General features: G+C 42.6%; 1 protein-coding gene across 2 annotated transcripts in view; it reads left to right on the top strand.

Annotated features, from left to right (window-relative positions):
• The window catches only part of LOC142095293 (NACHT, LRR and PYD domains-containing protein 12-like), a 37,227-nt gene extending 22,126 nt beyond the window's left edge, over positions 1 to 15,101 (top strand). For both annotated transcript variants that reach the window (XM_075178251.1, XM_075178250.1), the window contains exons 2-13: positions 1,431 to 1,488; positions 2,018 to 3,701; positions 4,598 to 4,687; positions 4,819 to 4,989; positions 5,112 to 5,282; positions 7,409 to 7,579; positions 7,860 to 8,030; positions 8,805 to 8,975; positions 11,263 to 11,433; positions 12,045 to 12,224; positions 13,020 to 13,101; positions 14,161 to 15,101. In XM_075178251.1, coding sequence (XP_075034352.1) covers positions 1,467 to 1,488; positions 2,018 to 3,701; positions 4,598 to 4,687; positions 4,819 to 4,989; positions 5,112 to 5,282; positions 7,409 to 7,579; positions 7,860 to 8,030; positions 8,805 to 8,975; positions 11,263 to 11,433; positions 12,045 to 12,224; positions 13,020 to 13,068 — 3,051 coding nt within the window. In that variant the 5' untranslated portion in view covers positions 1,431 to 1,466 and the 3' untranslated portion in view covers positions 13,069 to 13,101; positions 14,161 to 15,101. The remainder of the gene's footprint in view (positions 1 to 1,430; positions 1,489 to 2,017; positions 3,702 to 4,597; positions 4,688 to 4,818; positions 4,990 to 5,111; positions 5,283 to 7,408; positions 7,580 to 7,859; positions 8,031 to 8,804; positions 8,976 to 11,262; positions 11,434 to 12,044; positions 12,225 to 13,019; positions 13,102 to 14,160) is intronic.

Here is a 15,101-nt window from a genome sequence, read left to right as displayed (position 1 = left end):
TATATATGTGTATATATATTAGTTGGGTAGATGTGTGTTTTGATATGAGTGTCATGTGACTTTATATGGGGAAGGAAGAGGGCAGGTTTGGTGCTTGGAGTCTCCCAGTGAAGCGGACCTCTGCTGCTTTGCTGGTGTGGTGGAGTTAGAGGAGGTTGGAGTGAGAGGTGGTCAGTTGGTAGAGAAACACACGTTCCAGCCAGGCAGTGGGAGAAGTCGGGGATCCATCACAGCCTCACCATTCCACCAGTGATCCTGACTGTGACACTACTACAGGCCTCAGGACATTAGACTCCAGGGGAAGTGCTTCCCACACAGCCTAATGCTGCACACTGACCTTGTGGGGCCAGGCCACACTCTCCCCTCTCCAGGGTCCATGCTTTATTAACAGTTTAGAGCTTTGGGGATGGTAAGTGTCCAAGCCACCGTGGAGAGTGGTTATATGAGATGGCCTTCACCCCTAAACCCCTTTCCCTGCCCCCATAGGCTTCAAGGGGCCTGTGCTGGTATTATAGCAGCTCATGTGTAGCAGTGTGTGTGTAACTGCTCATTATTCCCCACTGTCCTCCTAACAAAATGCAGTGTTATGAATGCAATTGCTATAAATCATTCTTTAAGCGTGAATAACCTAGTTAACACAGCGGGAACAACTTCCCAAAATGGAGCAGAGAATTTTTTTTATTTTTTTTTTGTATGCAACACGTTTGGTAAATTCTAATCTATTGCTGAACAGCAAAAGTCTCAATAAGCATCTGTGAATAATTTGCAAATCTTGAATTACAAGCTCTTCTCTAGTTCTGGTATTTATCATCTGCTATTTACACCTGCCCCTGACCACCCATAAATATAACCTCTTCTGCCATATCTGCAGCTATGTCCCAGTCTGAATCCGTACTCAATTGCTTAAACTTGTTATACTCTGACCACACTCACTCACCGCATGTAATAAACAATCCTGGCAGTTTGGGGAATTCAGAGCTCCCTCCACCATTGTTTACATCTTTTTAAAATTCCCATCCTGACCTCACCACCCGCACAGTGGTGGATTGTACTGAGATATTGCATATACAGATGTAAGTCTGAGGGTTATATTGTATCCGTGTTCCCTATAGATGACTTGTGTATTATTTTATGAGCCAGTACAATGTGCTATATAGTGTTACATAGTCCTCCTGGTTTCTAATACCCTCTCACACAGGTATGTCTGAACCTCAGGTGGTGTGGACAATATAATGTAGAATTCAGGAGTCTGTCACATTGAGATGCCACGGCAGATGTTCATCATCCATGGACATCATAAGAAATGACTCCAGGACATTAAGCACATTGGCTACCTGGCTCCTCAGATTTATCCAGTCCTGATGTATCCACATTAGTAATGTATTCTATATATGATTCGCCACTGAATGTCTATTCTGTATTTCTTTCAGTTGCAGTCAAACCTGGTCCCCATCTGTCTTGACATCATGGCAGATTCTTCTGTACAAGGTAACCCAGCTCATATAATTGCTTAATATGATGGCATGCTTATTCTGTGTCTACCCAACGCTATTCCTCATAATGATAATAATAATCTTAGTGACATAGATATGTAAACCTAGTTGAAACAAATAAAAAATTCTCAGTATTGCCCAATATGCTTCTATGGAGGTTCTAAAATACCTAGGCTAGTCAAAGCTTTGCATGTTCATGACTTCCATTCAAACTTACTAAGACCTCACTGGTTCTGGATCCTTTGTGGGGATCCACCCATGTGTTCATGACAATCTACATGTTGCGTAGCTCGCACACACCTATCAAGCTCCAGTAATGGGATAGATGGTATACAGGACACTTCTAGTGAAGGAGACTATTCCTGAGATGATACAGTAGGAATGTAAATATTTACATAGAATAATGAGACTCCTTTTGTTGACCCAGTGAGACAACTGTCAATTCAACGGTCAGGGGTCACTGCATTGTAGGTATGTTTTATATTTCTTCGAGACGTGTTTCTAATTCCTCTTCTCTCATACAGACTGGAAACTGAAGTATGTGACTTCTGTGAAAGATGGCTTCCAACGCATTATGGAGAATAACCTCAGTTCAGGGAAGATTGTTGGCCTTGAGAGGCAGTACCCCAGGCTACGTGCCATACAGGTGAAGAGTGAAGACCATTCATTACCCTATTCAGGCTCTTTAATTGAGCAGGCGGAGGTCAACACATCTTCAGACAAATATTCCCCATCTACTATCCAGGCTCTGTATGTTCCTGATGTCCATGGATTTGTTACCAAAACTGTGGTGGTGCAGGGACCTGCTGGGATTGGGAAGACTGTGACCTCCCAGAAGATGATGCTGGACTGGGCCTCTGGGAAGCTGTATGGAGACAAATTTAATTTTGTCTTTTATATGAGCTGTAGAGAAATCAACAGGATCACTGGTAACATAAACCTTGCTGGACTCCTAGCCAAAACCTGCAATATGCAGTGTTCAGATGATCTGGTTAAAGCCATTTTCCAGGATCCAGCTAAAGTATTGTTGATTATTGATGGTTTTGATGAGCTGAGATGGTCTCTGGAGGATAACTATGAGGAGTATCAAGACCCTTTTCAGGAGACCCACAAAGAGATCCTTCTAAGATCCATATTTCGTAAGGAAGTGCTGAATGCAACATCACTGATGATAACCACTAGAGCGTTTTCCCTGGAGAAGCTGAAGGATTACGTCCAGCCTCCATGTTCCGTGGAGATTCTAGGGTTTACTGGAAGAGATCTTGAGGACTATATATCCAACTTCTTCAAGAACAAAGAAGTCGCAGACAAGGCTCTTGCTGGAATAAAAGGAAATGAAGCGCTGTTGACCATGTGTTCTGTCCCGCTGATGTGCTGGATTGTGTGCACCATACTGAAACAAGGGGTGAAACATGACACATTGGCCCACTGTAAAACAGCCACCTCTATATATTTGCTGTACCTGAAGAATTCAATCAAGTATGATGTCGGTAAACAGCTTATCAACACCTGTATAAAGAAGCTGTGTTCTCTGGCCAACGATGGTATTCTGAATCAGAAGCTCTGGTTTGAGGAAGGTGATCTTGCTAGATATGGACTTGCTCTATCAGAGGTGGAGTCTGTGTTTCTAAACCAGAACATCTTTCACTGGGACACTGAAACCAGCATCTACTACAGCTTCAGTCATCTGAGCGTACAGGAGTTCTTTGCTGCACTGTATTATGTGCTGGTAGAGGAAACCAAGAATAAAGAAGGCCACCCTGAAGTCTGTAAAGGCAATTCTCTATCCGAGCAGTCTGCCCATCACCCACACTTGACACAAACTGTGCGATTCCTCTGTGGTCTGCTCAATGAGCAGCAATTGAAGGAGTTCACCAGCGGTGTGGGATGTGATGCTAACTTGAGAGCCAAACCTGCCCTGGAGAAGTGGATTTCAGGTGGAAAACCCTCTAGGTTTTGTAATGACGCGCTTCACTGCATTTACGAGATGCAAGATGAGGCTTTCCGAGACCGTGTATTACACCAGGAAGACTTGTTGTTTAGTCCTTGTTTATATTTTGGAGTCATGGAAAACATATGTACCAGAGAGCTGTTCTATTGCCTGGCTGATGCTAAAGGTTATTGCTCAATCTCATTGGAGGACTATCTGTTACGGCCCGGAGACTTGGAAATATTATCTCCATTGTTTCACAGAGCTTCAAAGTTATCGTAAGTATTTTCCACATTATTAGTCTGCAAATGCCCAACGTCCTCTCCCATTATATTCTGTAAAACAGTCACACTAAGCCGTTACAGGGGGTTATTTTGTTTTTGGGGTAAGTGTAGATGACTCTACTTTACAGACAATAACTAGTGGGGAAAGATCTCAGCCATTGTGTGGGATTATTACCAAATACACTGGGTGCAGTTCAGTGTCTCTGCCTTATTAAAGCGCTAAGGCTTTCTGAGAAGACTCTTTCTTGCATACTTTGCTAAACAGGAGAAACGTTTCTAGCACTGAACTTTTCTTAGCTGGTGGTAAAAAAAAAAAAAATTACTATGGAAAACTTCCAATTATACATAATGAATTAAAAAGTCAAATTAAGTGCCAGCATATTGGGATTCACTCAGTGTACAGCACTCGAATACAAACAGAGCAGAAGGTAAAGGTGACCTGTCTATTCTAATTACAATCTGAGGTGTGGGGAACACTTGATACATAAGGTAGCAGATTAATATATTATCGTTGTTGCTGGTAAGTAGATTCATTATCAGCCACCAATAAAGCAGCTAAACATTAACATTGGGCGCCTTTCGTTTTGCTGAACATTCTGTTCAACTTGCATTTTCCACTTACAAAGCCTCTACTATGGTATAACTAAATGTTTGTAAAGTGAGTGGCCAGATCAATGCCCAATATAAGAATTCTCAATCCCAACCATTCTCCTGAATTGAGCGTTATGTTAATAGACAGGAAACTCCATAACCTGACTCGTGAATTCCATCCCGTTTCTCCACAGAACGGGGCCCGTGTTGGGTAGAACGTTGAGATAACAGGTATCTGTCTACATGTAAAACCTAATGCTATGTATTAAACCCATCTTCAATCTTTCCTTTCTCTTCAGCTTTACAAGATGTGGATTTCCAGAAGATGCAGAAAAAGGTGGATATGTTTCCTGGTTGTGCAATCCCAACAGTAAAATCCAGGAATTAGAGTAAGTCTAGTAAACCTCGGGGAGCCATGCAGTTGGTTGGGTCAAACATCAGGTGTCCATTGTTGTACAGTAATGGTAGGTTCTTGATGAGGCACCACACAGTAACCTTCTGTCTCTGTATATCCCTGTAGGCTGCAGGTTTGTGTAGTTACCCCACCCTTCTTTAAGGATCTTCACTCTTTTATCTCTACCAACCGGACAATCACCAAACTCATCATAGGACATCATAAACTGGCGGACTGTGCACTAAAACTTGTGTGTGATGGGTTGAGACATCCAGGCTGTACCGTGCAGGAGTTGACGTGAGTAATATACTCTACATTTACTATGGAGTGTATAAATGGCAGGGCCCTGCAAAGGATGGCCTGTACCAGGGTTTATATGCTGATCTCATGATACTACTTTAACTGTCCCTTATCTATAGATTGGATGACTGTGATCTAACCTCATCCAGCTGTGAGGAGCTTGGCTCTGCTATTAAAACTAACCGTTCTCTACGGAAGCTGGATATGGCATTGAATAAACTCCAAGACGATGGAGTCAAATTTCTGTGTGAGGGGCTGAAGGACCCAGGCTGTACCCTGCAGGAGCTGAGGTGAGGATTATACTGTAACTTCTATAATAACCTGCAGGATACAGAGGTATAATGTGTGATGGATACAGACATCTGTGCTGTAACCTGCAGATTGTTGGGTAAATATTACCTATTGTTAAAGAACCAGTGAGGGGTGAAGGACACAGTGCTTCAAAATATCCATTACACATTAATCCTGCTCCTCCAATATGGGCTCGGTGCCCTTTGTATGACATGTCATTCCTCAACTAACTCTGGTCATGGTGACTTATCAGACATGGAGTCTATGTTGGAAAGTACAACAGCGCCCCCCATCTGAGTGCCTGGTTTTACACATCTGTACTTGTATATTCTGATCAGTGACTTTCAACTTAATTGTGTATGATAAGAAACTAACTTCTATAATGGAAACCTTTATAAAGGATTTGGGTCAGCTGCATCATTAAGTCCCTGTGAGGTGACCATAAATAACACTTCTCATTCCCATTGAGAACAAGTAAAATAGACTATGGCCTATCTGTTGGCCCTTTTAATCTTTTCCATGACAATTGCTAACATGTTCTGGAAGACAGGTTTTTTTTTTCCTATTCCTTATATTCTGCCTATGCTCTAATGACATAACGTGAAGAGAGGTTGTGGTGTGGACCATGTACTTTGTTCCTGCTATAAGATGGGTAATGAAAGTGGAGCAATAGTTTATTAAATCAATTGATTTTAATGAGTAACCTTGCAGCTGATACTAGTAGTCCTCTTGTGTGCTGCATATAGGCAACTAGTACATTATCCTGTCAGCCTTTAAAATGGCCCTTGGGTTACTCAGGCAATCAGCAACTCAGGGCATTTGTAGCTCCCCTATTTTTGCAAACAAAAACTTGGAGCCAATTTACTTGGCTTCTTAAATCACCCGTAGCTCATCTGTTAGGAATGGTTTTAATCTCATCTGGTTTTTAAAATCTCTTTATAGTGAATATGAATTGTATAGTGATGAGCAGAGATCCATCAACCTCCTTTATTGCATACCTTTTTTTTTGGCATATGGGGGTGATCCCTAAACTACCATCCTCTGGATATCCTTATGTAATTGCTTCTAATAACTGAGGTCTGTCTATAATGTCCTTCACCTGTTGTACAATTCCTCCTGATTCTTAGGAACTGTCCTTTAGGGATATTCTGTCTAGTTTCAGTAACACTTTGGCCACCACATACCAACAGGAAGATCTGAAAGTGCTGGGAAATACCACCCCAAAATATCAGTTACTCTTTAATACTGCTCCTAATCTGTGCTCCTTGCTTATTGTGTCACTATACAAAGTAATTGGGCATGGTGACTTGTGTGCTACTTGGAAAGTACATTCCCTGACTATTGTCTTTTCAGCTGCATTTACCTTTCTGTGGTATCCTCCTGTTGTACTGCATAGCAGTGTTATAATAATATGCTATTGGTCCATTCCTGTGATGTCTGTTGGTGGCCAATATTGTATACATATAATATATACACACCTAGTAGACATTTACCCAGGGATAAATATGTAAAGCACAATGAAGACTAATACAACTTTAATTAGTCTTTATATTTTTGAGAATCCCTCTTAGCTACTCCCACCTGCTGTTGTCTGAATAGAGAAGACTATGTAACCTATGTGGGACACTTCTGATTGGTGACTCGGTCAGCACCTGCCTGAAATGTAGGTGGAAGTTACTTGAAAAGCAGTATTCATATCCTCTATGTACAGCAGCTATTGCAGTATTTTCAGGGAGGTGAGAAGTGGATGTCAGATACATATTGTAGTTAATGAATCACTGTTTTGTCTACACAACCCCTAGAACCAAGGTAAAGGTGGGTTGGGGTTTAATACAGACATGTTGGTGAATCATGAGGATGTGCTAGTTTTGGCACATCGCCGTAGCTCTTATGGCTCCTGCTGTGGTGTATAAACTGATGGCTATTACCATTTAGTCCATTGTCTGGCAGTAAAGAACAGGTGACTGGGGGCTGAATGAGGAATGTATGGTTGATCCTCTTGAGCTTGTAATTGTAGGAAGGGGAGTTGGCTGCCTCCAGTCTTCACCCATGTAGTGAAGCTATGCTTGGTGCTTCCATCCCCAGACCTGGGGAACACTGAGATAATCTTCTCTTCTGCCCACAGGATGTCTTACTCTGAACTGACCCCGGCCTGCTGCGAGTATCTCGGCTCTGTTCTCCTTGTGAACCGATCTCTCACCACACTGTTCATGAGTGATAATGATCTCCAGGACTCTGGAGCAAAGCTTGTCTGTGAAGGACTCCGACACCCAGACAGCGCCCTGAAGGAGCTCAGGTGAGAATTATACTATAGTGATATGGAGGCTGTACCCTGCCGTAGGTTAGCTGGGAACTGTGATGGCAAAACTATATGTACCAAAGGTTCTGTCATAAAGGCTGTAATTCTACCACTGAAAAGGCTCAAGACAAAGCATGAGGTACATTAATCGTCTATAAATCCTAAAATGGTGGCTAGAGGACACTTCTGAAGTATCCCACAGTATATTCCAGTATGGCAGATTGGTAATGGAGGCTGGAAATGCGTCGGGTCACATGCTGTCATCTTCTCATTGCAGGATACATGAGAGTAATCTAACCTCGGCATGCTGTGAGGATTTCCGCTCGGTATTACTTGCAAACCGATCCCTGACCACATTGGATCTGACCTATAATAATCTCCAGGACACTGGTATAAAAGTTCTGTGTGAGGGACTCCGAGATCCAGGCTGTACCCTGAAGGAGCTTGTGTAAGACATGTACAACTTAATATTGTAACTGTTGTCTTTGTACAGAAAGAATACACTAAATGCATATTACAGGACACTTTGCTCTTTATGTAATGGCAATATTTTATTGTGACCTGCAGAAATACATTATACAGACACTTCTGTGACTCCCAGGCTGTAATTCTATTGGAGGAGGACAGTCTGCAGCCACATTTCGCTCATTAATTTTATACTTCCCATAATTATAAACATGCATCCAATAGTGGTACTAGACACTGCCCTTGGACATCGCCAAGCTGCATATAGCTGGGTTTAATCATGCAAAGAATGAAGGTCTGCAGAACAGATAACACAGAATGGAATGTAACGTAGGGTGTGTATGACAATTCCAAGGCTGGATAGTAGTGTTATCTGGAGCATCCAAACGATACAGTATTACTCCCTAGCCGGCCAAACAGTGCAGATGTGTGGTGGACTCTGTGAAGACCACTCCATTATGTCCTAGTTTATCATTGGAATACGTGAGTGCGAAGGAGCCTTTGATCTATTAAAGGATCATAATATAAAACACAATGTACAGCATTCTTTCCATACTGTCAGGAACGGTTCTCTGGTCACCCTATCGTTCAGTTACCGCCTAAGACCTTGTTGGTAACATTATTTATGTACCACAGAACCAGAAATCCGATGTAATCTCATTACTTGTGTAAGGTAACCTCAGACTGAAGCTCTTCATATATAATGGGTTCCAAGGGACAGGTTGAGGCTGGGAATGATCTTCTCTCTTCTCTGCAGATTGTCTCACTGTGACCTGACCTCGTCCTCCTGTGATGATATCCGCTCTGTTATTACCACAAACCGATCTCTGGTCAAACTAGATCTAACCTGGAATAGTCTTCAGGATTCTGTGGTTAAACCTTTGTGTGAGGCGCTGAAAGATCCGGCTTGTATTCTACGTGAGCTGAGGTGAGATCTATACTGTAAATGGTATTCTAGACTGGAGTAAAACTTCTGTAAAGGACTGATGGCTGGGCTGTACCATCCAGGAGGTGAGACTTGGGTGTACTTTACAGCTGTAGATAAACCTAACTCTCCACCAGACACATAGTGTCTTCATCTTCCTGAGGTGCTAGAAGACTATATCTAATGTTGAGCTTTAATACATCATTTTACCCCCCCCCCCCTACTGCAATACAGACAGCTGAAGCCCCTCCTACTTCAGTATGGTGTACTATTGGTTTGATACAAGAAAAAAAGGTGAGACTGCAGTCAGCTGAGTTGCTGTGACATCACTAGCCCCAGTGTTTGAAGCTCCCACCCCATTTAGTATATTTCTTCAGGACAAGCCTGTTCCTCCAACAGGGCAACCTGCTGCAGACAGATGAGAGCATGGTGGACATATTCAATTACATATTGACTCTTATACCCACTGTACCTACATGTCCATCCTCTGGCATCTCCTCTCAGCCATGTTGACATCATCTCTCCAGGTCCCCATTAGTCAAATCACTGTACATTGTATGTTCTTGCCATGTTTGCAACAAACTACAGATAGAGGGCCCTGGTAGAAATTGAACCCAAGACCCCCCCCCCCCCCCAATGCTATGAAGCATAATTACTGTGCTGCCAGACTACATTGGACAAGTGATTTAAATAGCACTTCACTGGGTCATAGCTATCAGTGGGGTAACTATTATTTACTACTATCTTTAATAAGGAATCCCAAAGGGTCTGCAGCACTGTACATGACATATGCAGAAAACAGTGACCCATGACACAACATGATACATAAAGAACAATGTGAAGAATAAAAATATATAAATATACACACAGGTAACATGGTAATGCAAATTAAATTATTTCTGGAACAATGAGCGATAGTGATGGTAGAAATCATCTAAGTAGGCCGAAGCTTAAAACAGGGCTAGGGAAGCAGGACAAGAGGTACAGAGTATGATGGAATAGTAGGAGCACACAAGGAAAGGGGGCCCTGCTCCTGAGAGCTTACATCTTAAAGGAAAGGGGGAGACCCAAATAGGGTGGTACTAACTGGGGAGAGAGCCGGGACAAGGGAGTTAGGAGGACAGACTTGAATAAAGAAGTGAGTCTGAAGGGCACGCTTGAAGCCTTGGAGAGTAGATGCTAACCTGATGAATCATGGAAGATTGTTCCACAGCTGGGGAGCAGCCCGGGCAAAGTCCTGGATACGGGAGTGGGAAGAGGTGATCAGTGAGGTCACAGGCAGAGGGGATGGCTAGGAGTGTAGGTAGTGATGAGATTGGAGATGTAGGGAGGGGAGGATTAAGAGCTTTAAAGGTGAGGAGTTTAAATTTAATTCTGTGGACCATGGGGAGCCAATGTAGTGACTGTTGTAGGGGGACAGCAGAGAGTGGCAGGAGAGAAAACTGAGGCAGACGGCCGCATTGAAGATGGCCATAAGAGGGTCAAGGTGAGAATCTGTTAAGCCATAGAGGTTACTGTAGTCAAGGTGAGAGATTACAAGCGAGTGAACAAGGGTTTTCATGGCTTCTGTGGAGAGAATGGGGCATAACTTGGATATATTCTGAAGGTGGAAGTAGCAGGATTTTGAGTGACAGAATGTGAGGTTTGAAGGAGATCAAGGATGACCACAAGGCATCAGACATGAGGGTAGTGTTAAGACATGGGATGTGGGACAATAAGTTCAGTCTTGGAAATACTGAGTTTACGGAAGCGTTGGGACATCCAAGATGAGATGGCCAAGAGACTGCACGAAACAAAAGGGAGAGGTTGGGATGAAAGAAAATTGGTTGTCGGCATAGATGTGGTACTGGAGGCCAAAGGAGCAGATGAGGACACCAAGGGAGGAGGTGTAGAGGGAGAAAAACATGGGGCCAAGAATGGAATCTTGGGGGGAACAATAACAGGGAAGGTGGGGTAGACTGAGAAGGTGTAGCTGAGGAAAACCAGAAGAGGACAGTGTTAGAGAGGACTATAGATTTCAGTTTGCCAAAGGAGTGCATGGTCAACAGTATCGAAGATGGCAGAGGTAAAGGATAAGGGAGTAGTGTCTTTTGGATTTGGTGAGGACAGGGTCATTAGTGACCTTGGTGAGGGCAGTTTCGGTGGAGGGGGTGAAAACCGGATTGAAGCGGGTCAAGGAGTGAGTGAGAAGAGAGAGGAGGTGAGACTGTTGTAGACAACCCGTTCAAGCAGTTTGGAGGCGAAAGAGCTATAAAGTAATATACTAATTGAGGTGTCTTTTGTCTCTCAGTTTGTATGGTTGTGATCTGACCTCATCCTCCTGTGCTGACCTATGCTCGCTTATTACCACGACTCAGTCTCTGACCAGTCTGGATCTGGCAGGAAACCAATTTCAAGACCCTGGTGTAAAACTTCTGTGTGAGGCGCTCAGAAAGACTAGCTGTCACCTGCAGGTGGTGAGGTAAGAATATTGTAAACTGCCAGACTGCAATAAAGGTTACTGACCTGACCCCAGTTGTGAGTCAGATCCTGGCTGTTCCCCGCAGGAGGTGTGGTGCAATCTGTACAATGAATAATATATAGTACACAGGGACTGCAGAAACCATAACCAGGGAGCTGTGGCCATAGAATTGCTCTCCCACCTATCTGAGCATGTCCTTTGCATGGATAATGTCTACAACATGAACTATACACATGACCAATAGGTAACTTAATATCCCTGTCTGCACGTCTATCACTGACTGAGCAGTATTACATGGGAAGGGACGGATGTGTATTTGGCCATAGAATTCAGAAGGCTTTTAGTAGACTTGTAATTTTCCTTATAAATTTTGTGATGGTTTATACAGGCTCACAGGACTAGAATACTAGATTACAAACCTGACTGCAATATTGACCTATCTAGGAATAGTGTAAAGTCCTTGTGCTAGCTTATTTAAAGGTAACTAATAATGAGGGCAGAACTTGTAGACCATTTGGCTTCATATTGATGGTGCCTTGATGACTTCTAGCTGTAACAAGGCTGTTGGTGACTAAAGGTGGAACTGAATGGGGTCATATCTGTTTATGTAGAGTCGGCTACGGTGACCTGACCAATATTTCCTGTGATGAAATCCTCGCTGCTGTTAATGCTAACAAGTGCCTGACTGAGTTGGATATAACCATGAACGTGGATGAAGAACAGCCATGTGCGGACGTAGATGCTTTGTGTAAAAGATTAGAACGTCCAGCCTGTACCGTGGAGAAAAGTGTGTAAGTAGATATGTCCGGTCTGTATAGTGTGGTGAATACTAAAAACGCCCATATATATATATAGCCCATGTGGTTGATCCTCCAGTCTCGTGGGATTGGCAAACTCAGTTTTGTCCAATCCCTTTAATTCTGTCATCTAGGTCACAAATTATGTGGGGTCCTCAATGTATTTACATCTGTAGTTGATTAAAGGCTCCATGGACCCAGATGTAAATGAAGCTTCTTTTTTCTAATGGGCTTGGTTGGACTTGGTGCTCTGCAATCTTCCCTGAACTTCTTTAGGAAATGATCTGACTACAGAAATTCTGTGCTATGGGAAGTCTGGTCAGTATCTCCAGGGAGGATCTTGGTGTTTGTTGCAGAAATTCAGTTTCTTGACACCATAAATATTGGAGTAACGTGGACAGAATCTCTTCCACGTAAGACAGGGTGTGAGTCTCCTATACAGACGTTGTGTAGCAATTTGCATGCCACGTTCTAGTAGAACATTTATGAAGCAATCAATGTAACCTTTAAAGAACCTTTGTAAAGTGTTTAGTCATCCTGTCCACAAGACCTGTGTGGTTTTGTTTTTTTTAAACCAGTGTATTGAAGATCAATATCAACAATATAGAAGTTAATACATCCAAGACCATTCCTATGAAACGAAAGTTTAGAAGCAAATATAAAGATTCATTTGTTTACTAAACTATTGGACCATCTCCCACTAACTGACACTTGCTCTATTCTTATTGACTACTCTGCCTGAAGTCGTCCAGAGGATCTTTAAAATGTATTCTGCTTCTCTCTTTCTAGGACACAAGATGGCACGTTCGTGTATTTCAAATACAAAAAACAGAACTGATGGGGGATCCCTCACTGTGGCTTAGATTTGAAGGTAGCTTCTGACTATTTATATATTTTATTGTCCTGGGAAAGGGAGAACAAACTTACACCTAGAACCCAGCAGTTCATGTTCTGCAGAATATTTCCTTGTGCTGATAATCTGGAGAACATTGCTCTGCTTAATCAGGTCATGGTGATCTCTCATATCTGTACATACTCTATACCAGAATTCTGTTTCATATTACCGGCGTGTGAATGTCTCACCCTATTTGCCATGTAACATTCTCCAGTGTTCTCTGGTAGATGACTGATTGATTCATGTTACTTCTGGCTAAAGCTTGCTATCTAAAAGGAGCCCGGGGGAATGAAAGCACTTGCGGACATATTGTCCGTTATAGACAAAGGCCTCTATGTGGTCAGTGTGTTTGGACACATTGATGGCCTCCCTCTGCTTTAATGGGGAGACTGGAGAGATGAGTTAAAGGGAAGTGTAAATTTGGGAGTCATCCTCTGATCTAGAAATCCAGTCATGCACTGTTCCTGGGGGTACCATAACTACCAACAAGAGTGCAGTAACCCCTAAAATGAGTGTTCCTCAACACCAGCACCCCAACAGGTCATGTTTCCATGACTTCTCTCTAAAGGCAGGTGGGATTACTGACCTAGCCAGATGAACACAACCAGTTTATGGTTAAGGAAATCGTTGAATCCTAGTGTTGTGGGTACTTGGTGACCACCATTGAGACCCAGCCTTAGACCACAGAAGCAGAGAGCCAGGATGAGGTGTTGGTCCTGTGTTGGAATGAGCCCCCCCCAAAAAAAACTAGTACTGGGAAATCCAACCACTTCCCAGGAATGTATGGGAGTGTAGTTTTTGTGACATGTTAATGAAGCCAATTGTGAAGTATTACAAGGGGGGACAGAGGGATAACCAAATGCTTAGTCTGTGTCCACATTAATCCACTTCTGACATGAATGAGATGGTCTATAAATATAATGGAATATGGATCACCTACAGCTGCAGCCATTTATTGTATATATTACCCCATGTATATAGCTTCAGTCTAAATAGAGATGCCTGTAATAGATATAATAATATTTTTTCCCATAGGTCTAAGCAGTGGACAACCTGGAATTGAGCTTTATACTTCAGAGCAATATCTTATAATGCTGCACTATCCAGCTCTACGTTTCCTCTGGCCTGGATGATAACTTCTGTACCAGTCTGCTAATCCTCATTACTAGATGTTTCATACAGAGAATTCTTATTTCTATACAGCAGTAGTAACAGACCAGATCCTGGAAATCTCACTGTTCTAGTGAATTCTTTAATGAGAATAATCTTTAATGGTGTATTCAAAGTGCACTTTAACAGAACCATTGTTGATCAGAGGTAGCGGACGGTTTAATATATTATGTATCATTACAGTATTATACAAATTGAGATATTTAAAGGGGTGAAGTTGATAGATTATTTTAGTGGTAAAGTACTTCTTGCCTACACACGTTATCCTGGATAACATCAGGAGGAGGATGATGGGTATCTGCACTTACAGCAGAGGCTGCTGTAGAACCCATGAGAATGCAGCCTAACCATGGACTAGGAACAAGAGGCATCACTGAGGTAGGAGGCACACAGTGGGCCGTGCCTCTGGTTCCCAGGGAATGGATAGGTGAGGTTTTGTCTACATTGGCTCCATGTAAAACATGGCTGCCTCTGCTGTGAGTAGGTGATGGGTCACCTGGTTTGGGGCAGGCAGGAAATGGAAGGACGAGGGTCTCATGTGTATATACTATTGGTACATGTATTACACCAGGATATATTGGTTCTTACACCTAATACAACTTGTCTGTTCATTTAGGAAGCAAGAACTGATTGTATCTCATCCACATAAAATATACTTATATTCTGTATTTAGGGTTAGCAGGAAACTACTTGCACTAAGGTGGATTAGCCACCAGTTGGAGTCTTTGGGATTGGCATTATTTTCCTGAAATGCACAATGTTCATGGATCTGAAGTCTATGTAATAAAGCCTCTTGCAGTGTAAAA

This window comes from Mixophyes fleayi, chromosome 6, assembly GCF_038048845.1.
Source record: "Mixophyes fleayi isolate aMixFle1 chromosome 6, aMixFle1.hap1, whole genome shotgun sequence".
Classification (NCBI taxonomy): Eukaryota; Metazoa; Chordata; class Amphibia; order Anura; family Limnodynastidae; genus Mixophyes; species Mixophyes fleayi.
The sequence above is the reverse complement of the archived record's forward strand: the minus strand, read 5'-3'. Positions and strand labels throughout refer to the sequence as shown.